Genomic DNA, 26,955 nt, shown 5'->3' with positions numbered 1-26,955 from the left:
TTTAAACTAAATTCCTGTGCCATTAGATACAAACTGTAAACTGAAACAAAACAAACTGTCAACTCAGGCAAGTGAGAACTACTTTTATGATCTGCATACAGTATCATCATGGAACATTATGTTTATTAATGTTGTTTCTATATAAGGCATTGAGCTAGATGGGTATTACTATATAGTATGAACATCAGAAGTACATGAAGACTTCACACTTTGGTGGGACTCAGGCATGCCCACTTTTGTCTTTGTGGAGAACAGAAGCAGGAAACATATGCAGTTGCAGCATTTTCCTGACAGAGGAAAAACTCTTGAGGCAAACCTGTTGTTCAAAGAAAAAAAATTAGAAAAGAAGGGAAACTTTTAGAATCCATATGGAAAAGCTTTCAAGACAAAATCAGAAAGGCAGGGAAAACTCAAACTCTCATGACTAGACAAAAATTTTCTATTTCCTTTCAACCCTCCCTTGTTCCAACACACTGTATTTGATCTTGCCCAACCTTGTCTTGCTGTGATTTGAGTATTATATAGTATATTACAGTCTGAATTTTAAACTGGTCTCATCAGCTAAAAAGAGCTCAATCCATGCAGTGTAATTTGTCGAATTTGGCAAAAAAAATCATAAGGCCTAGTTAACTCTTTATATAACCTGCAATGCAAATTTATATAATAACTATGACATGGTCACAATTAACAGCTTTGCACATTTTAAGTACCACTGCAACAACTGAAAGGTAGTCACTGACAGCACAGGATGAAGCGCTATATTAAAAATGATTATTTGTCTAATATCTGTGTACCTATAAATGTCCTTTACAGTAAAAATGTTTTTGAAACTTTGTTTTCAGTTTTTCAATTTATTTATTTCTCCTCCTTTAATAAACTCCCAAAACATTAATGGGATTAGAAAAAAGTCATGTTCATGATACTTCCTTCAGAATCTAAAGGCCAACCAAGAATACTAGACAAGTTTTTTTTATTATTATTATTTTTAGTTTTTGCATATCGTACCAACATTTTAAGAAGTAGCTAGTTTCTGGTATGAGAAATCCCATGTCTCCCCTGTAGAATGCTTAAAATGTTTTAATAAAAAAAAAAAAAGTGAACCTTCTCTCTGAAATTCTGTCACCATTACAGCTACATTCCCTTGAGTACTGTAAAAAAAATTAAAAAACTGTTTAAAAAATGTATAAAAAAATTAAAAATCTCAAAATTATTTACTTTCCTGAGACTTCCAACATATATGTTACTCCATCCTGGTAAACAACAAAAATCCTTTCAAGAACACAAACAACTTTAGAGTAACTGACGTAGAAGTGATTGGATGATGATGTGGGTGAGACACCCACATCTAGATGAGAAAGCTACTGGCTAGACCTCATGGCGCTCTCTTACTATTACAGATTTTAGAAAGAAGTCTTTCAGAAGAGAGCAAAGAGCAGCCTGTAAAGCCATTGTTTTCATCTAATAATGAAAGACTGAGGTCCACTAATGGAGTCAAGATCATTTAAGTGTTTACACAAAGGACTGCAAGTCCACCAGGAGAACAGAAGATACGTAATGGATTGCAGTCAATGTCAGTACAGAAATTATTGCAGGCTCTTCTGGCTATGAGGTTTCTCTCTCTTGCTCTTCCTTGGACTTAAAAAACTTTTACATGTGAAGCAGAAGCCAAAATAGATTCATTACACTAGATCTTTCTTTTTCTATAGTCACACTTCTAACAAAATATTTATAATTAAGCTAGGTACAAACTAAATGACTCAAAATTATGAGTCATTTAAATGCGTTCAACTAATACAAATAGACAAAAGTAGGAGACTGCTTAATCTGCCTTTTTTGTCCTCTACAGTATGACAGAAGACAGGGGTTTGTTATGGAATGATGGTGTACCTCTGTTACTGCATTCAGCTGTTCATGAGGTGATGAGAGGTAGTCTTTGATTTATCATGTAACAGGTTTCCCAGAACAGAATCACAGAATCACAAAACATGAAAGTCAGAAGGGACCTCTGGAGATCATCTAGGCCTATTCCCTGCTCAAAGCAGGGTTAACTTTGACATCAGAATTGGTTTCTTGTTCGAAAAAAAGGTACAATCAGACATCAGAGCCGGGCAACATTATGGAGCGATTTGTCCTGAATGCGCTCACCAGGCATGTGAAGGACAACCAGCGGATCAGGTCCAGCCAGCACAGGTTCATGAAAGGCAGGTCCTGCTTGACTAACCTGATCTCCTTCTATGACCAGGTGACCTGCCTAGTGGATGAAAATAAGGCTGTGGATGTCGTCTATCTGTATTTTAGTAAGGCCTTTGACACTGTTCCCCGCAGCATCCTCCTGGAGAAACTGGCTGCCCATGGTTTGGATGGGTGCCCTCTTCGCTAGATAAAGAACTGGCTGAATGGCCGAGCACAGAGAGTGGTGGTGAATGGAGTTAAATCCAGCTGGTGACCCGTCATGAGTGGTGTTCCCCAGGGCTCAGTTTTGGGTCCAGTCTTGTTTAACATCTTTATCAATGATCTGGATAAGGGGATTCAGTGCTCCCTCAGTAAGTTTGCAGATGACACCAAGTTGGGCGAGAGTGTCGATCTGCTTGAGGGTAGGGAGACTCTGCAGAGGGATCTGGACAGACTGGATTGATGGGCCAAGGCCAACTGTATGAGGTTCAACAAGGCCAAATGCCAGGTGCTGCACTTGGGTCACAACAACCCCATGCAATGCTACAGGCTTGGGGAGGAGTGGCTGAAAAGCTGCCGACTGGAAAAGGACCTTGGGGTGTTGGTTGACAGCCGGTTGAACATGAGCCAGCAGTGTGTCCAGGTGGCCAAGAAAGCCAACGGCGATCTGGCTTGTGTCAGGAATAGTGTGGCCAGCAGGAGCAGGGAGGGGATCGTGCCCCTGTACTTGGCACTGGTGAGGCTGCACCTGGAGTACTGTGTTCAGTTTTGGGCCCCTCACTACAAGAAAGACATTGAGGTGCTGGAGCATGGCCAGAGAAGGGCAACGAGGCTGGTGAAGGGTCTAGAGAACAAGTCTGATGAGGAGCGGCTGACGGAGCTGGGGCTGTTTAGTCTGGAGGATGCTGAGGGGGGACCTTATCGCTCTCTACAACTACCCAAAAGGAGGTTGTAGTGAGGCAGGTGTTGGTCTCTTCTCCCAGGTAACCAGCGATAGAATGAGAGGCAATGGCCTCAAGTTGTGTCAGGGGAGGTTTAAATTAGATATTATGAAAAATTTCTTTACTGAAAGAGCAGGCTGCCCAGGGAGGTGGTTGAGTCACCATCCCTGGAGGTGTTTAAAAAACGTGTAGATGTGGCACTGCAGGATATGGTTTAGTAGGCGTGGTGTTGTTGGGCGGATGGTTGGACTTGATGATCTTAGAGGTCTTTTCTAACCTACGATTCTATGATTCTGTGATTATCAGGAATTTATTTTCTTCAGTAGCCTTAGCGTCTCTGAATAGTCCTGCTAAATTTGGATTGTCCAGAGTCTCTGTGGCAGCCTTGCATGCAATTTGGAAAAATATTCATGTTTTTTTCAAAATTATTAAATACTGCCTGGACTCCTCTACTGTGTTGTTACATGTAACTTATTGGAGTTTTGATCCTTTTTGCCCCATTTGATGCAACTAACACGTTTTTACAAATACCTTCCTGCTTCTAACAACTTCTCTTATCCTGCTTTTTAGCTATACTGGTTTAGCCATGTCTTTTAAATATGTATTCACTCTGAGCATCTGATATGATATTTTGAAGTAGTCACATGCAAAAATTTGTTTCCTTTTCATAGGCTGCTTCCTTTTTACACAGTGCCCTTGTTAAAGTTAAGAACGATGACTAAGATTCTTCGGCTCCTATTACTCCATCAGAGATACTTACTCTAATATCAACATGGCCAATATTACAATACACTCCCTGATAACAACATGAAAAATACCTTGTGCACTGCTAAGAACTAAGTCAGGAAACGACTCTGCTTTCTGAGACTCTGCTCCCAAACCCAGTCATTTGTGGGATCTAAAAATGTGGTCTGAATGTTGGACCTAATTATGACATTTATACTACAAAGTAAAAGAAAAGATAGTTTCCTTTCGTAGTGTTTCTGATCCACTACAGCAAGTCACAGTCATTGTAATCACCCTGGTGACATCATTGGCAATACTGTCTTTAATAGTATCATTCAAATTCATACTGTTAATATTATTATTCTGTTTAGATTGCACATTTCAGTCCATGAGTATGTTGATATAACTGCTGAGTTGTTGATATAACTGCTTTATCAATCTGTCTTTACAGTAAACTTCCGTTAACACATGGTACCATTTGCATGTCCTATTCTGTCTTTCCCGTATGTTTTTAACTTGGTGTTACCCACTGACTGTTCTCCTTCTGTTATGTTTTCAACATGACTGTTCAGGTTCATTTAGTTTCTTAGCCTCCTTAAAGCCAAGCATTTTAATTTTCCTATCTTATTTTTAGGCTATAGTAACTCGTGTAACTTTCTTTCATTTCCTAGTCTTCTACCTCCAATTTAAATGTGACTTTGTTTGTTCATCATATCCTACTGTCAGGTTCTTTTTTATCCTGTAGCTAGAGATGTATATTTTTTATGACTTCCCTCTTCATTCATTCCAAATGTGCTCCTCTGCACTGTTCAGCTTTCTGTCAAGCTTAAGTTTGAAAAGCTCTAATCTTCTTAAAGTGACAGGTGCCTGGTTCTCTTTCTGTTAAAATGAAGATGTCATTCCTATTATTGGCTCCCTCTAGTTCAAAAATATTCCCAGCTCTTAATGAATCTGAGCCCTTTTTCTTACTCATGTTCTTTCCATATGGTCTTACATGTGGCAGCAAAAATATTTCAAAGATTGCTACCATGGAGGTCCTGGTCTTCAGTTACTCATACCTCAGTCTAAGCTTTGCCTTCAGAACCTCTCTGCTAGTTTTCTAGACTCTCAGTGGCTTTAGTGGTTCCCCCAATTTCCAGGTTGCAGACATGTAGCCTCTCCTGTGCCTAATTAACTGAATCAGCAATTTTCCACAAAATGTTGCTGCCTTCCTTTACCTATCAGCCAAAAGATAAAGTTTCCTAAACACCGACACTAGGTATAAACAACCACTAATGTTAATCAACTTAAATCCAAGTTACTTGCTGAGCAGCAGATACAGCTTCCCCTGCCTTGAATACAGTGCTGGAATTACTGGTGATATAACAGAATTCAGAGTCAAGAAATGTGCTGCTTTCTTCCTTCTTTGTCAAAATTCTAGATATATGGCTTGTGCAGATCTGAAATCCAGCTGCAGTAGCTGGATTTCAGGAGGGAAGGAAAAAAGATAAATCAGCCAGCTATACATGGAGCAGAGTTTAAAATGTGGTTCTGCTGCAGTCATAGAAGGATATCCTATCCCAGTTCACTTGACTAAGATTCTATGCTTAATGAATTTATATAATTTATAATTTTTATAATTTATATGCTTTCTGCATATAAATACATGACATTTCATGGACCTGCAGAAAGCTTCATTCTACTTAAGTGCTACTAACATATATACAGATGAAAATGGTGATTTCCAGTTTAATATACCAAGATAAATTTTCTTCCACATGACCTCCACTCTCTGGAAATTTTCTTTCCTTGCCCTGCTCTCTCTCTGCTTCCCCCCCTCCCCCCAATTTCAGGACTGTACTAATGAAGTTTGTTCTCTATCCCAAGACACTGCTTAGTGTAACTACTGTATTTGATGATATTCTTGCCAAAGTTGCTTTTTTGCACGGATGCAACTCGTTTTTTTGAACACTGACCCTAGTGGAAAATTAAGAGGTTAGAAAAATGAATGAAACGGGCAAGGTAACCCACGCAGAACTTCCTTGGCATCCTCCTCTTTCTTACTACCCTCCTAATAAGAGACTATTTTAATTTAAGGTGCTTCTATTGTCTTGCAAATTGAGCTGGGATGAGATTAAATCATTCTAGCTCTCACTAACCTTCAAGCATGCAGAAACATTACAGTGGACTCTGGTATCAGTAATGTGTTAAGCCTTGCAGGACTTTTTAGTATAACCTTCATTTCCTCTTAAATGGAGGAGGAGGAAACCAGAGAGCTACACTTGTTCACTTCCTAACTACAGAACATGCTATACACTGGCACTGCCTCCCAGCCAGGAATTCTCTACTTGTGCAGATATTTGAGGTCTTTTGCAACTTGTCTGCTACTCCATGATTCCTTTTAATAATATTTTAGGGAAAAACTGCTTATAGTTCACCCACCTGAATGAAGGTCAAGCTAGGTGTCATCAGTGGAGCAAATTTTAGAGAACTGAAATTAAGAATTCTTGTTTTAAAGTATTTGCTCAGGACGGGAGAAACCCAAGGGACTCTAGTGTAGTCCACTTAGACAATGGGAGTCAAATTCAGGATAATAGTCAAGCCCAGATCCTAAAAAGCTCTTTAGCTCAGGATCCAGCAATAGCTCAACTGAAAGTGTGAATTCCAGTGAACTCCAAACTTGAAATTGCTTTCAGATTTTCTAGTCTAGGGTAGTTACATATGTGTTCAGAACTCGTGCAAATGCTGACAGTGGTGAGCACATAAAAAATGGCAATTCCACTGCCATAACCTGCATCCTTCACTCCCTGACTTGGTGCATTTTCTCCTCTCCTCTACTCATAACGCTGAACAAGTCAAGAAGGAAAGAAATACGATTTCTGCCGAATAAGAAGGAAGGACAGTGCGAGGATGGTGCAACACAGCTTGCAGGGTAAGAGGGAAAGGCAACTCCCATTGCTCATGCTGGGAAGGGATGCCTGAAGCACAATGAAGATATTCCCTTAGCCACCACCTCAGGAATACCTGGTCCACAAACTGAGGCCTGAAAGTTAAACATAGCAATTCACATACATTTACTATTTTAGCTGGTAAGACTTGTACAGCTCTGCATCTTAGCAGTGCCTTCCAAATACTAGAATGAATCATAAGGAGATGATTATCCATTACTTTTTCATTCCTTTTTCTCTGTATAAGGGGAAATACAAGGGCAATATGAATGCAGAAAATGCTACTGTTTAAAAAAATCTTTCTTGGTAGTGCTAATAAGCCTATTTTCTGTAATTAAAACCTCAAATGTATTCCTGAAGAATAAATAATACATCATAGACTCTTCAAAAACCCCACAGTAATAAATACCCTTCTTAATTGATAAACAATGTATTTTGACATGGAAGTTAAAAAACAAAAACAATGAAAGAAAAGTAAATGGACTGTAAGAATGAGTAACACCATAGTTAAATCCAATCCTAGTACCAAGCGGAACTGTTTAATTGGCTGTGTTTATATGGACAAGTCTTAAAATTATTAGCTTGAGCCCTGCAGCACCTATCTTGAGACAGGTGGAAGAAAGGAACAATTTCATGCAAGGAATGTGGAGAGCTATGTGCCCTTATGGAAAGGCTAGCAGAACTGACATTCTTCCTCTCCTTAAAATTGAACAAAAATCCTGTCTTTATGGGAAATAAGAACAGTGTGCATTTGGTCTACTGTGTAAAGAGCTTTCTCACTAAGAAGGACAAAACAAAATTAAACACACAGGGATGACTTGAGGATCTAATAAGTTTTCCACCTATAAACTATAAAATTCTAGTCTTTACAGGATTATAAATTACACTGAGAGTTGAATACTGCATCCTCTCTTATTCTGATCATTTGATCCTTCCAGGTATCAAAGGGCTTTTCTTCAGATGAAAGTGGAACGTTTCCCTCCGGGTTGTCATTCTTTGCAAGTAATATAGCTTTACAATGCAATCTAGGTGTTTCTGACACTCCAAGAAGAGAAATGCAGAGAACATAGCTAGCAAATTTACAGAACTTTTGCTATAATCTACCAGAGGAAGTTTTGTTCACTAGGGTTTTAGTTCTTTTATTCAGTGACAGCTAAATGATTCCCTTATTCAGAACAGACATGCACATTACATTGGATGCAGATAAGGCCTTTCTATTCCGTTCTTATTACAGTAATTTACTGAAGAAGTCTGGCATTGAATTCTTAAGGTGGTTTGCAAGTAACTTGATGGAAAAAATTCTGAACAAAATACCAAATGATAGAATTTTGGATATGTAAAATCAAACAGTTCTTTTAGTTACCCGACAAGACTGTGACAGTTACTGTCTACAGTACAAAAATTATATTCTTACAATCTGCGATTGCAGACATCCAATTTAAAATTATTTAAAAAAGAAGAAAAAGAATTAATAATCAGGCAACACAAGATCAGTTGAAATCAGAAGTTAAACATGACGATTAAAATCAAGTATTTAGTGAAACCAAGATTTAGCAACATATTGCTGTACATCTAACTACCCGTCAGCCAATAATGCAAATTATTAACAGTACCAGCAGCTGTCAACACAACTTGATATAAACAGTTGATTAATCTCAGTACTTACCAATATCTTTGAAAGTATTCTGAATTTTCAATAATTATAGGGATTAAACTTCAAGGAAGATATTTTTTAACTGGTTAACATTCATAGCAACAGAGGAAAAAAATGGAGAAATAATTCAGCATCAACTAAGAACTAGAACATGCTTGTAATGAAAAGATAATTCTGAGATACAGTTATAACATTACAAAGTCTTGTAAATTGTTAAAGTGTTATATAAAAATCAGTGATATTTTTAATGTATTGATCTGCTTCTTCATATTTTAACAGTATTTCTATTATTGGTGTTCAAACTGTTCTGAATTCTAAGATCTATTACTTTTGTAGTTCCACAGTACTTGACAGTGAAGCTGTTTACTACATGAGTGAATGCAATTTCTTACACCAAGTCAGCTCTTCAAGCATGTAAATATAGAAGAAACAATTTAAGTACTTTTTTCTGTAACAGAACACTCTAAACCGCAGAAAACTGGCACTGAAGCAAATGGGAATGTTGTAGTCTAACAGCCATTAGTTTCTGAACTACACACAATGAGACATACTATGCAAAGAACACAAATTATCTCACAAGTCAGTCCTTCTCTCTCCTAAGAAAACTGACATTCAAAAATAGATGATGTAATTACAAATCTATGGAGAAAAAGTGACAGAACAGTTCTTTTCTTTGCCACTCTGCTGATCCCTGCTTGATGCCAACCAACACAGAACATACACGGGCTGGAAAGGCTGAGTTTTTGTAAATATTCTTATCAGACATTTAATATTGTCATTGCTTTATTACAATTAATAAATGATAGTATGGTTGTGCTACTCTCTTTTAAAGTATAAGAGAATTTAATAGTATGAATGCCAATCACTTTGTTCCTGTTGGACTCTTCCACAGGAACATCTGAATTAGCAGTACAGATCTAGCTCTTGTTTTATAATTTTTAAGTACTTGACTTTGCTACCTTTAGAATGCTCTAAAGTCTTTTTGTTTCATATAACTTCCTAGATTAAAAGAAACAAACCAAACACAAAAGAAAAAAAAAAAAGAAAATATAGCATGCTATTCACATAGAACTCACTCATCTGTCGAGTCCTCATCTTTAGTTCTCACATACAGACCTTGGTAAAACTGGTTGCAGACGTAGACGTTAGTCGTCTCTATGGACCAGCACTAGGAGAGAACCAGATATTGTGGCAGCGCATTTCCTACTTGTTTTTTTACAGCGGGACAGTGAGAATACTAAGGAACCCTTCTGATCATTAGGTGGAAGAGTCTTTCTCTCCACCTGTCCCAGAAACTGTACTGTTTCTTCCCATACAAAACCATCCATATCTCTGTTCTTCGTTTTCCCCATCTCCATGCAGTAAAGTCTCAATTTCTTACTTATTTTAGCCAGACCTAGTCTCTTTTCCTACCAATCAATCAGCTGCATTTCTCCCAGGTTTTGTCAAATCTTTCACCTTCCCTACTTTCTTACAGTCTTCACATTTTTCTTCCACTCTTTATACAATCTCAGTCTTCTTTCTCATCTCTTCTTTGCCACTTTCCCTCTGCTCCAATTTTCTGACTCCTTCTCTCAACGTATTTATCCAGCTACTTCATGTTTTCACTTGTATCTTAAAATGTCTCCTCTCCCTTAAGCTTCACATTTATTGGTAGCTCCAGTCTCTCTGTCACATCTATCTCTAGAATTTCTTCCAAATCCAACCATCTTGGCTGACCAGACCCAGTTCTAATTTCTCTGGAGGACCAGCACCCTGTATTTACCTTCTTCTTTCCTCTCCTTGCTTGGCTTTTGTGCCCTCTGCTGTAAAATCAATTCTTCCTCCATCTCCCCTGCAGACACCAGCAGAGCCATAGGCAAACACCTCACTGAGCGTATAGATTCTTACGGAAGACAAGATCCCAGCTCTCATTTCCCATTTCCAGACCCAAACCTATTGCAGGGAAAATTGTGCTTCATCTCTATATTCCTGCCAGAATTGTAACTACTCATTCTGTGGTGATGGCACATTAATCCAGTCTGGAGAAAGGCTGAAAGAAACTGAAGTATAAGCAGAAACTTAAAAGACTGGCTGAAACACTTCTCTCAGGGATTCAAAACTCACTGTGAATTTTAGGGTTAAAATATTAGTTATGTTTGGACAGATTTTTACAGGGTCATAAAATGCGTACTTCACCGTCATTGATTTGCTGACCCAGGCCATTTTTTAGGCTAAGAATTATCCTACTTTGCATCTAGAATAGTAAACTAAGCAGGGTCAAGGCATGTGCTGTGACCATCCACGCTGTTCCACCGTCAGCACAGAGTAGCCTGGTCTGTACCACCCGGCACTGTACCAGGCACGGCCACGGCTGCTTTACAGACTGGGGAGGGCACAGAGCGGGGCTCCCAAGAGGGCACTCCATTTTGCTGGCAATGAGAATTAGTTATACAGATGCAAGCTGTATCATGCCATTTGCTGAGGAATAGCCTTTGCTAGCACATATGTGGCTTACTCAAAAAATAAAAAAATAAACATAATAGACATTTCATTACCTTTCTTTTGAGGAGATTACCAAGATTACAGAAACCCTGCGTGGTGAACAAGAATGCCATCTGCTACACAGTTTCAAACTTACTTCTTGCTTTTATAAAAGGGAATAATTCCTCATTTGAAATAGAAAAAGTTTTATCAACTTGTGACAGTCCAGAGAAAGTGAACTATTTTGCATCATGTGGTAGCTCCGTCGGGCTATTTAATACAACTATAATTTCTGGTTTTACTTAAATTTGCATGTAGGCACGAAAGATGTCATTCTAGCTGACAGAAATTCTGGAATATGCTCCAATATTTATAGGTTCATTTTTCTTTCTTCCCTGCTACAGTCTTTTGAGTAACTACTCCAAACTGAAAATTATTTGAAAATTCTACCAAAGGTAAAACATACTTCTGCTCTTTAGAGATATATTTGTTGTTTGTATTAGAAATTGGATGCCTGGCAAAAAATTTTACATTTCAGACATTTCATGAAATTCAAATTCTTACTCTTGCTATCATATTTATACACCACAAACTGTTGTACCTGCAAAAGCAACACATGCAGACCTGCAATAAAGTCCCAGCAAAAATTAAGGACATGTGAGTCTGCCACTGATTTCCAGACTGCACTACAGAACTATTCCTGTATTCTCAAGTATACATTAAAGTCTCTACTGTCCTCCAGAGAAAATCTTTTTCATTTGGATTTACAATATCATTGGGAAGCCCAGGAAACTACAGCTCTTCTAGGACAACTACATAAAATATGTATTTTTAAGACATTGCCTTTGTTCTTCAAGTAAAACTGTTTCACATTGCATTACAATGGACTAGGAAGATGTCCACAATACCTTTGGAAGTTTAAGCTTATAGGACATTCTCCTCCTATTCAAGTGCTGTAACTTAAAACATTCTTTTCCAATTGCTTGCAAACATCTGACTGTCTACTTCACATTTTACTTATTCATAAGAGACTCTTCCTTTAAAATCCCTTTGTAACCATTTGTAAACAGAATGAAGGTCACATTTTGGCTTAAACTGACATTATTACTCATTTATTTGTACAAAATATCAAGATAGAGATAAACTGCCTGGGGTATCCTACCCACTCTGACAATCCTGAAATTCTTTCTGCATATAAAAATTAATAGAAATTGCATAATATTTGAAGATCTATTTGTCTTTCTTATCACTATTCTACTTTGTACTCCAGCTCTTTGAAGAACAGACAGTGGGAATACACTGTTGATTATCAATACCTAAATATATTGGAAGCTCTTGGGGCAGAAAATTAAGATGAAGACGTGTTTGATGCTCTTGCTTCTTCTACCAGAAAGAACACAAAGAACTTTTTTCCTTCTTAATATGAGTGAATACCATCTGGTCCTGGTGACAGAATAATTATTGATTTTACTGATTTTTCCCAAAATATCTTCTATTGATATTTTAATTTGGGACACTTCAGAGTCCTTCTCCAAATAGAACAGGCACACACAAAGATTTCCTAGACCTCCTCAATGGGGAACACTGATGTTAACTCATTTAAGATTCTTTTTTTTATATTTTTGTTCAGGCACATAAAATATAAATCTCCAGTGTCTATCAAGTACCCAAATGTATATTATTAATATACACAATACAAGTCAATAGAAGAAAACCCACAAAGGAACTGAATGCATACTGTGGACTGCATGAACACACATCAAAATGCTCCTGTAAAGTATCAGGTTAACTACTTGCAGCATCGCTCAGCAACAATATTATCCCCTGTATTTAATAATTTTTAACATCAATGATAACATTGTTAGAAGGTATCTAACTCTGCACATCTGCTGAGGAAGCTATTCAGGCCTACATTCACTGGCCATTCTCCTAACGTGTGAAGAGAAAAAAAAAAAAAATCACTGTCAAGACAGTGATTTAGGTATGTCTAGGTACACACGAAGTCATTTAGGAAATACCACACAGCAGTCTGTCTCTATGGTCCCCTGATCAGTCAGCAGTAACTTTACACCCACTAAAGCCGACTCGTGATCCAGAACTGGAACTCTGAGATGTTACAAACAGCCACAAGGCATGAAGGACTGGCCCTCACTACCTCTGAACTGTAGCAGTTCAGACATGGTATTTGAACAGACAGTACATCTTTTATGAACACAGCAATAATATTCAGAAACAAACTCGGAATTTGTGTTGGCAGGTAAGTGTTTCATCTAGGAGGAGCACTGGGAAGCAGCAAACTAGGAAGCATAGCTTATGCTTTCCACTTATATTAGCAGCAAAGATGAAACTGAAATTAGTGACAGTGTACAAAGGGAATAAAAAGAGAATCGGGTAGAGGGCCTGGGTATGTTTCTGCTTTCAGTTGGGCTTAAAAATCCTTTAAAACCATCAAAGAAACAGTGAAAGCTTAATGATTTGTACTATAAACAGAAGTAGTAATGAGGCTTAACTGTACACAGATTTGTACCTTTTGTTCTTCAATTATCCACATCAATGCAGTAACCTTGTTACTTTTGCTCTCTCCAAGTAGTTTATAAAAATTCCCTGGGCAAAAGATAATACATCCCAGTACTAGCTAGCTTGAATTGTGTGTTCTGACCCAGGAGATACTATTCACATGCCAACAGAATGTACCAGGACAGAGCGTTCCTTTAATGAGGGCACTACCACACAAGAAACTTTGCCCAAACTTGAAAAAACTTCATTACCCTGAAATCCTCTATTCTTCCATTTTATCATACTCCAATTTGGCTGCAAAGTGAAAAGAGATGGGGGTGGGGGTAGCAACTTTGAGGTGTACAAACAGTAAGTAGGATTTCATCAGTTTAATTTATTAAAAAAAAAAAACAACCCAGAATGAAATACTGATAGATGGAAACAATTAACAGGGTAATATTTTACACAGCTTTTACAAACAGGTTTTATATTCACACACCTACTTTTCCTACAAGAACAGAACATGTGATAAATAATGAAACAATACGAAATACTCAAAAAATATTAGGAAACCTAATGACTGATGTAATTAAAATAATTTTTCAGAAATGTTTTCAATTTTGTTTCAGTTGCTTTGTGTTACTATATCCTATTCAATCAGTAGATCCTACCTAATAACAACGAATTGACCTACACAAATACTCATTTTAAACGTTTATTTTCTTATAGATGAGGTTAAAACCATAAAAGAGACAATACTAGGGCACACCTATTAGCTCAGTAACCTCTCTCTGATGGTGACTAAAAGACGATACTGATGAAAGAATGGAAGCCTTCTTGCAGATCTCCATCAAATTGTTCTCTATGACCCCACTCATTTCTTTTCTAGGTTGTGTTGTCCTCCTTGTATCAAAGCTGTGCTATTCCTTCTGTGGCACACATACCTTCCTCTTAACTTACTCAGTTCTGAAGCGCAGAAGGAACAAAAAGCACACACAGGATTCAAAAGGCAGGTAGATTATGCAGTTATACAACATACTCTCTTTTGATCTCTACCATTTCCCCATAAATTCCAAATGTTTCATTTTCTGACAACTAGTGGGTGCTGAACTGGTGTTTTCAATGAATCATCTATTATAACCCCAGGATTTCACTATGAAGTTATATAATAGTTCAGATACCAACACTTTGCATTTGAAGGTCTTTTTTGCGCCCATGTGCAAAACTTCCCATCTACCTAGACTGGATTTTATCTGCCATTTTCATTTCTGATCATTCAGTCTTGAAATGCCCTTCAGTGAAGTAAATAAAGATGGAGAGTGGTAACCTGCACAGGCAACTGGCAGGTGACAGTCACTGGAGGCTTCCTTCACCAGGAGACGGAAGCACCCATCCGCTGACCTGACTGATGTCCTGGGAGTTCTGCTGCTTGCTGAGTGATCAGATGCAGGACATTGCAGAGACTTCTGGGGCTTACCCAGCCCTTGCTGCTCACCACATGGGCAGCAATGATACTCCTGAGGGTGAATACATGAAGAGTGACTATGGAGCTCTGGGAGAGGGGCAATGGTTATAAGGGCTGGCTGTTTTTTTTGTTCAGTCCTTCCAGTGAAAGAGAAAGGTTTATATATATAGGAGTGGACATATCTGGCCTGTTAACACCTTAGCATGTAGCTGGTGTCAGAGGCAGAGCTTTGGCTTTTGTGACACAGGACCCTATGGAGTGAGAACTATCGAGAAAAGATGGGATCAATCTGACCAAATTGGGCAAGAGCATCTTTGCTAACTTGGTGAGGAGGGCTTTAAACTAGGTACACCAGGAGAGGGTTGCTATAGCCTTAAAATAAGTGAATGCATGGGGGACAGCAAAGAAGCACCCAGGGGACAGCATGACAGAGAAGTTTCTTTCCCTGTCTTTATAAAAGCAGTATGACTGCGGCCCATCTCTGGTGTCTGTACATGAATGAACACAGCATGGGACACAAACAAGAGCAATGAGAAGTTCACACACAGCTGCAGAGCAATGATCCCACTGGAATTACAGAAATACACTGGACAGCCTGCACGACTGGAGTGCTGCAACGGACAGATACAAGCACTCGGGAAAGAAAAGCGGGGGAGGCAAGCGGAAAGAGGGCTGCCCTGTGTGCAAAGGGCTGAGGCAAATGCATACAGTTATGCTCTGAAACAGAAAAGCAGACATTGAGGAGGTTATGGCAAAGGCCAGAGGACAGTTCAAAGGACAAGTGATGTTCTGCTAAGAGTCTGCTACAGACTCTCTGACCAAGTACAGCAGGAGAGTGGACTAGATGATTTCGAGAGGGCTCTTCCGAACTGTATTGATCTAGGATTCTGCAGTCTTCAGAGCTGGCCTTTTATCACCATTAGTAGTTAATTTATTTTATTTGTGAGTTCTTTCAGAGGTCTTTGGTGAGTATCTTCTGACTTTGAAATATTACTGTATATTTTATCTACATGTCCCCTATAGATAAGCTTTTTCTATGGTCCTTTTAATCTGAAATAGATCCTTTGATGAGTACCCCATAAAGTGGGGTTCTAGCACAGAAAGTGCTCCAGTTTCTTCCATAATTAACAGAAATATAATTCATTCATTTTGCATACTTCTTGTATCCTTCACTTCTCTGACTATTCGTTTTATAGTCTGATCATCCATTTACCAGACAAACTACCTGGCAGGTTTTGGTGGTTGTCATGTTTGAAGAAAGATTTATCATCACTTCTGATGTTCACTGTTCCTTAAATATTTTTGCCCAGCTGTAAGAATTAACCTGCCAGAGTTCATGGCCTTTTGTATTTTGTTCATTTGCACATAACTTCAGATTTAGGAAATACGAGCTCTTGCTACTATTTCCCTTAATCTGCTGATTTGCCATGCTGAGTTACTTTTGCCCCCTCAAACTTGATAGAGAGCATAGATCCAATCTGTCCTTCCAACAAAACACTCTTAACTATTTTCTGGGATGCTTTCAGCTTACTTTTTGGCAAGCACCTTCATCCTTACGTAGATATTTTTGAAGCTGAGCACAAGTCGGGCGTGGATTTTTGGCTTGAAATGTACACAGTGAGTATGTTTTACATATTTGACATGTATAATAAAATATCTTATTCTGTGTTGGAAAGTGGGTGAACCTAATCTTAGATTAGGTTTTGCCAATATAAAATAATGATAATTTTGTATTGCAATAACATCTTTCCATGAAGAATACATAATCTATGTAATTTCACAAAAAATAGTTTGCCTATAAACTTAAGAGTTTATTTATCTGTCCAAAAGACAAACAGAATTTGCTATGTGTTTTTGACCACAATTTAAAGTGTTTCAAAGCAGCTAACCTGCTTCTAATATGCACTATTGCACCAAGTAATTCTGACAGTAGTTAAAAATTCCTGTCTTCTCTAGAAGACATAGCAAAGTCATACTAATTTGAAATGAAATAATATTCCTTCATAAAAAGAGAAATAAAAACATCATCACAATTTTAAGAAATAGGAAATCTAGATGAACAGTTCAAAGAATAATCTTAATACACTTCTTTTGCAGTACAAAGTATACAGTTTTCTATTTATTTACAGAGTATTTATTTAGCATACTGCTTATTTGGAAAGAACATCTTAGAACTCCCCTTAAGTCGTCACATTCAAACTTTTATTATATCAGATCATCAGTAATGCTCCTAACCTGGGTGATTAAACAGAATTCTGGCTACTTTCGAGTGGTTTGTATGTCTCTGGGTATCATAGATGTTATGACAAAATGGATATACCCATGCTGTTTGTATTGCTATTTAAATTGCTACTCTCAATTACTTCTTCTTTTACTGTATTGCTTGGATGCTCTCAATTACTTTTAGTTCCTCCTTTACGATCAATGTACTGTATCTCGAGAAAAGAAACACCCCAAAGTTTTACTTTTACACATCGTGAAGTTAAACTTTGCAGACAGGATCTGGTAGTTTGTAGCTTTGAGTTGCAGTGAAGATTTGGTTTCTGTGTACAAAATCTCATTTCTTAAGGACCATTAAATGCAAGTAAGAATTGTTTTTGTGGCCTTCAATTTGTCTTCACTGGAGACAACACCAGGAATCTCAAACCACTGGCAAGCATGAACTTTTTAAAAACTTTTTTCTCATTTGTCATGCTTTTTCTGGTTACTTCTATATGCAGGGGAAGTGTGACACATGTGCCAGAACTGCAAAGCTAACTTACGGGGAGGAATGGGGAAATCATCATCATTGGGGTTGTTGAACATACAGAAGGGCTTGAAGTTCTCTATAAATGTGAAGGAAAGGAAAGCAATCCCTCTGATGGATACAAATCACGAAAGAATCTTTGCTATCATAATCTTATGTGGATGTCTACCAGACAAAGAATAATTTTAGATACTTTTAAAAAATGCTTTTTAAAAAGCAGTTACATCTTTTTCTATTTAAAAATACTATTTTAAAAAAAGATATCTTTTTATGTTCTAGGTGTGTGACAGTGGATCCTTTCTACCACAAAACAATGATTACCAGCAAGGCCAAAATGTGTCATGTAGAAATACTTTTCCTAATGCAAGTCCCACTTGGACAGAGCTTTTAGCAAAAGTCCTTTAACATTATCCTCAGTGTCGTTCTCAGGAAAAGTATTTCATGTCATCTGTTCTGGGAAGAGGTACTCACTGTGAGAGCAAAAAGAAAGAGCTCTATTTAAGTACATAAACACGTAGGCATTGGTATAACCTCTTCTCTTTTTCCTGTTCTTGCTGCTGCTTTTATGAAAGTGCTACTTCCAGGTAGCATGCTGTTATCTCTTTTGAGGCATACTTCCAGTTCATACAGTAGACTTCGGTGCAATAACAAAACAGAAAACAACTTCTTGCTGTGGTGCTTTCCTATGTTGGTTGAAGACCTTGAAAAGCTGTCTATTTATCCTTGCTAAATGATTTCACACAGTAAACGGAGTTATATTCCTATTCTGTGAAGTCTTTTTTTTTGGATAGTGAAGTGAAAATACACAAAAGAAACAAGGAATGGAACTAGACGCAGAGGCTAGAGATGAAAATTAGTCTTCATGTCTTCCCTCCCTAATGCAAGTGATTGATCACAGATATGTTTTAAAAAATAGGAAAAGAATAATTTGACCTTGCAACTAGAAAGTGACAACTGTACCTTTTTTGAAAAATCACATTAAACTAAAAATTCAAAATTCACTTTCCTATTCAGTAGCAAGGGAAGCAAAATGCTTTCCTATTTATACTGTGTCCCAACATTTATTTTAAATATCTGCCCTTTTCTGATGAATTTTAAATGTCAACGAACACAAACTGATATACTTCTGTTGCAATGCAGTACTGGTCGTAACAGCTTTATTACTCATTTTTACTTATGCAGGGGAAAACCAGATTAGTTTAAATGTGTGTTAGACACATAAGGAAAACATCAGAAGACATGTGCTTCAGAAGCCTTTTTTGGTGTTGTTGACTTCAACTGTTTAAGCAGCAACCGACTCTGAAGTCTCTTCAGCAACCGTGACAAAGCAGTAACGTAATGCAAGTAACACAGAAGATGAAGAACACAGCAAAATATATACTGGTTTTGATCAGTATGCCACTTTTTGGATTAAAGCAAATAGGAAAGACATAGCTGAACTTTCAATTAGCTGTAAAAACAAATGAAGCATAAACAAAATCCAGGAGTACATGTTAAGTAAGTACGCATCTGAAAATAAACTAAGAGCAAAATCTTTCATTTGACACAACATATGTACTGCTTGTATCTCAAAGTAGAATTTTTCACAGAAAGTACTTCATCCGAAGAGGAAATAAGCAGTTGTTATTAAAATTCTTAACTTTCAATTAAAGTTGATTTACTGGTGTAAATCAAGCACTGTAATCTGAAAAGTAAGACCTATTTTTGGCCTATTTCTTCATTTTAAAGATCCTAATTTGGGAAACTGGAAAACAATTCCTTTCTGGATGAAATAACAAGCACATTACATTCACCAGGAAGTATGTCTGTAGTTTCTAAAGTTACTCTTTGGGCATACACAGGAGAAGATATTCATGGAGCACAAGCATAACTTCTCTTTTTTAACTCAAATTACACAGCTTGTTTGCTCATTAAACATAGACAATAGTGCCAGACATGTCGATCAGTTTTTGTAGTTGGAGATCTTATTAGAGAACCGACCCAGAACATAAAAATAAAAGGGGTATTACTACACAAAAGTCTAATAACAATATCAGTATGCTATTTTCTACCTATGCACCCACTGCAGCATTAATTGCAGTTTTGACCATAAATAAGGAGCAACAGACTAGCTCCAAAACTTTGAAAATTTTAACCATAGTTTGTGAAAACAGAATTAAAGACATTAAGACCAATTCCCTAATCTGTTCCTTGTAGGTCTGAAGAGAACTGCAGCTCATGATGAAGTACTAGTTCTGATATGCAGTTAAGAAAAAATCTTTGTGGCTTTTGTGCGCCCTTAGATCCTTTACTACCTGCACTGTAGGCTGGATTAGACCCCTATTTCAGGAGAACAACTCACTTTAATGTGTAGGGATCACTAAACCTGAAACCCACTTTCCAGTCTAGCAAAGGCTTTACTTGGAAAACCAAGTTCCACAACAGCATAAATAGAGGTCCAATGTATGTTTACAAACATCCTCATCTGATATGTTTGGCCGATAAGCTCCACTGCAAGTCAGAAGCAGGCAGCAAAGCATTTATATTTTGATTAAAGCCCTCTGACAATTGTCCCTACAATAAATGAACATTTCACTGATCTCAGAACAGTGGTGTTATCTTCTCATGTAAGCATTTTTCCAGGAAGAGAAAGATCTGCAAATGAGGCTTTCCTAAACTCAAATTCTGGTAAAGTCTATGCAAGTTTCTAATGGCAAAATAAAGATAAATGATGCTAGATCTTAGTTTCTGCAGGTTCACCTAGTCCAGGTTTGCAGGTGGTTTGGACTGTTCCTGACCATCTGGGCAACTAAATTCTGCCTAGCACCGATTTTAATTCCTTAATTGGCTGTTGAAGAACAACCTTACACACATTTCTGGAAGGTAATCATCCATCAGAAAGGTTTTAGTTCAATATAATGACAGCTGAGAGATTTTTGTTAGCCTCTAGAGTACAAAAGTAAAGAGTGTCCTCATGACTTCAAAATCCACTACTTCAATCTAAAAGAAAACACTGAATAAAATTCAGCTGAAACTTAAAATCATCTACCACAATGTTGAAATCCAGGATGGGAAAACTGTCTTGTAAATTTTCTCATTTCTTTTTAGCCATGGATTAACAAAAGATGAAATCAGACATGCAAAAAAGAAAAAGTCTTGACCCTAAAAAGTGCAGTAAATTAAATCCTGTGAGTAGACTCTTGGGGTTAAGAGAAAAAGGTTACGTAGTGGGTATACTCAGGAAACAAGCATGAGAGACACAAGTGAAGACTGTGAACTATGGTGAGAAAGTGCCCAGGGAATGCTGAAGAAAATCAAAAAGAGAAGGGAAAGGCAGCAAAAGATGTAAACTTCTGATAAAGCAAAGGAAGAGAGAATAATTTTGCTTTCTGCTGCCTTTACATACTAGTCATTTATATGCTTCACTTAATAAACAACCCTAAATCAAAGCTTATTTCCAGGTAATTTTCTGCATGCTAGTTTTGAATTTTTTTCTGAGTTACAGTCTTATGTTACTAGGTACCTGAGGATTTCTGATACAGGAAGACAGTCATTTTAATGTGCTTAATTTAAATAGCATTTTAGATGTTTTCAATACGGCTAAGGGGATATGGCTTTGTCTTCCATGAACATGATTAAAATCAGTTCAAACAAATCACCAAGTGTGAATCACAACACTATCAGTTCAACAGATGTTTATCTAAAAGTAAAATTAACAAAATATATGGATCTAAATGTAAAAAAGTAAGTACTTCTCACAGATTGTGAAAGTTGTCACAGAATTTCAATGAAATGCACAATTCAAAAACAATGTGGGGCACTCATAAACACACAGTGGCTTTATCAAACACAGCTTATAAACAGTTTATTCTGTATTATGACAATATAATAGTCTTATACAACTTCATGAATATAAGAACTGCATTTCTGTTCAAAAGCATTACCTTCATACATGCATTGAACATAATTATTAAATGACTCACGAAATCATGCAGAACAAAACAAACTATTTCATAATGCAGTTCTGTGTTTAAGTAAGATAAAAGTTTGCAGAAGCCTTCTTCAGTATTTCCATTAAATGGAAAATACCTACCATAACACAACAAAACTAGAAGTAGAATGTTACGGGGAAGAAAATTTTTCTGCATAAAAACCCCCACCTTTTATTACACCAAACAGCAGGACTGAAAAAGCATACAAGTTTTTCAGTATATAGGCCCTTTGTCAGGTCTGTTTGAGCATTTCAGACTAGAGAAATAGCCTGAAAAGTAGTATGGGCAGCATACGACTACCATCTCCTATCCTGTTCTTGCTGCCCATCCCACAGAAAGTTTGGCTCCATCTACATAAAACGCTATACTACATCCATCCATACTACATAAAATTTGGCTCTGGGTGCCCTCTGAGTAAACTGCACCTCTTTAGCCCTCACGACTGTCTTTTTGTAGAACCAGGACATATGCTAGAAGCCTTGGGGTGTAATATGAAGGTACAGATTTTATCAGGATACTGTTACAGCAATGAGGAGGGAACCAAACCCGACACAGCCTTGTCTGCCTCATCCATGGTGACTTTTGGGAGTGTTGACCATGCTCTCTCTCTCTATCTCATTTGGCACTCCGGCCAAACCCAAATCAATCTCTTCCTCCTCCACATACTGAAATCTATCTTATAATTTTCTTATTCCTAACATGAAAACTTTCACTCAGGCAAACAGTAACTACAACCTTTTCTGCCAGTCTCCCAAATGTCCTCCTGTGACTTTTAAGTTCACAGGGAATGCTGCTATTAAAACAATCCTCACTGTTACTTTTTTGGCTTTAAACTCTGAATTGGCCCACTTCCTTCTTGTATTTCCAAGTAAAATTCAAGTCCAGTATTACAGTAATTCTTACTGATTTATACCAACTTTGTGTGGGTCCAACAGGGACTCGAGAATACTGCTAGCTACCCATCTCCCATGATGTATCTGCTTTGGTAATCTGTGATGCCCTCCTCAGACTGAAAGTAGACATGAAATCTGAAACACTGCAGACTGGATCAGCTAGTAAGACAACCAGAGGAGTAATCAAGACCACTAGGCAAATAATAATAAGAAAGGGAATATTCAGGAAAATCCTTCTGAGCAAATTCTAAGAATCACAGAAAAAATTAGGGTGCAATGGACTCCTACAGATCATCTATTCCAGTTCAAAGCGGGACTGGAACAGACCTTCGGATGCAGTTTCCAATCTACAGCCTTGCCAATGCAGCCCAGTCTGTTGTTAGGGTTCATTGCCATAGCTGAGCTCTGACGACTCAGCTTCATCCCAGAGCATTTATTTTTTAAGACCTACTTTCATTTTATTCTACTTTCAATAGTCCAGAGTCACCATAGCATTGTTTTTTTTCTTAACACAGCCCGTCACTTCAATCTCCTTTTTCTCAAAACGGAGGAAACTGGATGCAGTGGAACTTTGCAGAGAAGTCTCCTTCAACCAGTAGCCATCACTGACAGAGGCTGCACACTTTGAAATTCAAAGTAGGACCTCCAGGAAACTTTACCTTGAAACAGAGGCTCATGTACAATACACAGCCAGCCTATTCTGAAAGCCAACAGTATCCAGAGCTAATAAACCAATGATGCAAAAAGTCTGCATAAAATTTAGTATCTGCCACTTGCATTACTGGAAAAAGCTATGGCAAAGAAAAGGTACTGAAAATTCTTTTGTTCCTCACAGCACTGACCACACAGCAAAAGAAGAAGGGGGAACTGAAGAGTTTTAACAGGCATTACTGTAAGATGATTCCACCTCTACATCCCATTACCAAAAATACATATATATGATTCTTACAGACAACCTTAAGGATATACATATGTACACACAGAAATAAACAAACGTGATATGCTTCAGTGAAAACTATGTATTTTATAGCTAATACCAGTAATTTCCAACCTTTACCATGTACCACACTCCATTTTTAAAAATACTGAAGTACTTTAGTTTATGGTTCTCTTGACATTCTTATACAGAAGTAGTACTTCATCCACCACAGAAACATGACCAGCCCCAGCATGGAATGCAGCAGGTGCTTAACAGCTTTTGGCAGATAAACAGAAAGGTTTAATGAGAAGACTGGCCCAGGCAGCCAAAGTTACAGATGAATTAAATAGTGAGAATGTTGTTACCCAAACTGAAAATCTGACCAGGATACTGAATTAACCTGTTACCCAAACTGCCATGATGCTTTTAGCCTGATTTAATAAATAAAAAAGCAACCACACTCTATGTCACTGTCTAAATCATCTGTCTCCTATTCGTTTCCCTCCCTCCTACAACAGCTTCTGAGCTTCTTGGCCAATTTTAACCAAATTCAATAGACAAGTAGAAGTATTAGAAACACTACATTCCTACAAACTCTCTGAAAATGAGACAGAAGAGAGCAGAAGAAACCCCATTTATTTCTCCACTGAGAGACTGCAATGGGCAAGACGACCTTATTAGATATCAGAAAATCTGTATCAGAGAAAGACCTCTAAATGTCTCTGTTATAGAAAGTCTTCAGTCACTGCTCATTAAACATCTAAGACAATCAACTTTGAGAAGTAAGTCCATGGGAAATCCAGCTTACTTAATTCCAAGTCATGAAAATAATTAAAAACTGTAAGAGGTTAGGACCTGGGATTTGTATCTCATGTAAAAGGCATTACTTTTCACAGGAAGGAATAATCTTACACGGCTATTCAAGCAACAGGATCTTGACCAGACAACTTTTAAGTGCCTTTTGACAGAGGCTTGGGTTTGTATGATAAAATATATCAATTTCTTCCTTTCAACTGTTCCTCCAAAACTCTTTTCCCGTACCTTAAAACACACATTTTTGCCTGAGTCTTCTCAACACTAAGTATAGTCATACATATCTGAATAATTACAAACGTATTACAGTAAGGATGAATATTGTATCTTCATATCACTACTAAAGCCTTACGATTACAAATAAAAAATGAAATATAACCTGCTTGTAAACAGTGAGTTTTCAACCAGGAAAAAGTTGTGTGTTATTAGTAAAAGTGTAAAGATTCAGAAAAGATTTTAAATGGTTCCCTCTAATGCTTGGCTTAATTTAGATCCTTTTATTTTTAATCTAACTTCATGCAGTGGTTCTTACCCTTTGGTGATGTTCTAGGACCATTTGTTATTCATTACGTAATGGAAAGTATGTCTTTATGCAGTATATCACATTTGTTTAGAAGAAAAACATACATTCATCTCAGCCAAAGAGGCATCAGTTGCGACTACGCATACAACCAAAACTTCCAAAATCATAGAATCACAGAATGGTAAGGGTTGGAAGGGACCTTAAAGTTCATCTGGTTCCAATCCCCCTGCCATGAGCAGGGACATCTTCCGCTAGACCAGGTTGCTCAGAGCTCCATCCAACCTGGCCTTGAACACTGCCAGGGAGGGGGCATCTGCAGCTTCTCTGGGCAACCTGTTCCAGTGTTTCACCACCCTCATGGTGAAGAATTTCTTCCTAATATCTAATCTAAATCCGCCCTCTTTTAGTTTACATCCAAAGTTAGTTTAGTTTACATTACAAAATCTTAAATGACTGCAAACTTTCAGAACTTCATGGCACAAAGTCACTACAGTTCTCTCATGGATTGCTCATTTCAGTGTGGCTACACAGGCCAGAAATCATCTCAGCAAATACAGATAACATCAGCCATACTTACCCAGGCTCCCTCCACAGACAATGCAGAGGCAGACACTTCTGGGACATGATTCATCTCCTCCTCAAGTAGAAGCAGATCTAAGATAGATAGGGTGAAATCACCCTTCTCTCTAGAAAAGGAGCTTAGTTGACTGGTGTTGATGCAGTCAAATCATATTCCTACACTTTGAGAACACCATGTTTTAGGAACTTATGTGCTCATTCTGATGCATGATTAAATATGCAGTGTGAGCACCTGTTTGTGGAGAGACAGCAAGTATCATCCAATAAATCATCTGACAATGAGTCAGTAACCTATCAATACCCAGTTAGTAATTTTCTTTCAGTCAGTGAAATCATCCAGGAGAAAATGCACTTGAATTCCAGGAGCCTAAAAACTTGTTAAAGGAGTTCTGTATACACATAGTTGGACGCTCCATATTAATTCAAATACGCTTCAAAGAAGTTAGAACTGAATTTGGTAACAGTTCCTCAGATGGAAGGTTCTTATCACACTATCAAGCCAAAAAGAAGTGCTCGGCAGAAGCATGGATCCATTCTTGACTAAAATTAACTTTGAGTATGTGATACATAAACTGAGAAAAAATTAAGAGCTACAAACCTCAGAAGTATACTACTGCAAATCAGATATAAAAATATCTGTATATATCTATAAGTATAGTAATATCTCTGTATGGTCATTTACTGTAAAAGATTTAAAAAGTACTAAAAGTTAGCTTCTTCATATTACACAAGTGCAAGTTTAAACTATGCAAGTTAACACTGCATTTAATTGTAAAAACAAGCATATGTAAACTATCAGAATCTAAAATAATAATTCTATATAAAAATGAACACTTAAATTTAGGTCCTAAAACAAATCACATAAGCAGCAACATGATCCTTAAATGAGGACAGAATGAGCCTGAAATGTTGCACAGAAAATCACATGGGGGAGAAGCTCAATACATCCATCTAACAAGTACAGAGCAAACAAAAAACAACTCAATTATTAATATGCTAATATTTTAATACAGGTATGAAAAGAAATTTTAAAAATTGTTGCTTACCTTAGAGATCTGAAAAAAATGTGGACTGCTGAATAAACTACAATCACTTTCTTCCCAAGAGGGAATTGTCTAACTTTTCCACTACTTTCAAATCTGGAGTGGAAGATATTTTAGGCCTGGCCAAGTATCACTGGAAGAAAATTCGTTCACATGTTTGGCTGTGTTTTGCATTCCATCCTGTTGCTTTGGCATACAGACACAGCTAATTATAATCTGTGACATAAGCAGCTAATTCTACCGCTAAAATGGTTGTGTACTGACTCCAGAAAGGAACTGCCCTGCTGTAAGACATAACCAATCCATAATGCATACTAACGTGGCCCAACCTGTCATATAACGCCAAATGCTTTACTAAGATCTCAGAATACGAGACACTTCATAGAATCTGCACGTAAAAACTATTAACCTAGTTAGCTGCTAATGTCATACAATGCAAAATTAGAAACAAAAAAAGACTTCTGCTTTCTTTTCTGAATCCATATGTAACATCCAACTGAATTTTAATAGTAATTTTCCTGAAAATTTTTTATTTTAATGCTAATTTTATTGTAACTACATTCTATACTGGCTGGTATACAAAGTCTCTTTAAAAAAAGAAAATACATATAATATACCCGTAAT

The 26,955-nt window shown here is 37.4% G+C and overlaps 1 protein-coding gene across 10 annotated transcripts in view; it reads right to left on the bottom strand.

Moving 5' to 3' along the window:
* Positions 1–26,955, bottom strand: part of SGCG (sarcoglycan gamma) — a 150,834-nt gene that overhangs the window by 81,193 nt on the left and 42,686 nt on the right. For 2 of the 10 annotated variants that reach the window (XM_075419235.1, XM_075419226.1), the window contains one exon: positions 25,287–25,363. The exons of 2 other annotated variants lie outside the window; for them this stretch is intronic. In XM_075419235.1, coding sequence (XP_075275350.1) covers positions 25,287–25,340 — 54 coding nt within the window. In that variant the 5' untranslated portion in view covers positions 25,341–25,363. Of the gene's footprint in view, positions 1–9,496; positions 9,589–25,286; positions 25,364–26,334; positions 26,443–26,955 lie in introns of those variants that run through there. 6 more of the 10 variants (XM_075419266.1, XM_075419276.1, XM_075419296.1 and 3 more) reach the window with 5 other exon arrangements.

The sequence above is a fragment of the Opisthocomus hoazin genome, chromosome 1 (genome assembly GCF_030867145.1).
Source record: "Opisthocomus hoazin isolate bOpiHoa1 chromosome 1, bOpiHoa1.hap1, whole genome shotgun sequence".
Classification (NCBI taxonomy): domain Eukaryota; kingdom Metazoa; phylum Chordata; class Aves; order Opisthocomiformes; family Opisthocomidae; genus Opisthocomus; species Opisthocomus hoazin.
Note: the sequence above shows the minus strand (reverse complement) of the source record. Positions and strands in the feature narration are given on the sequence as shown.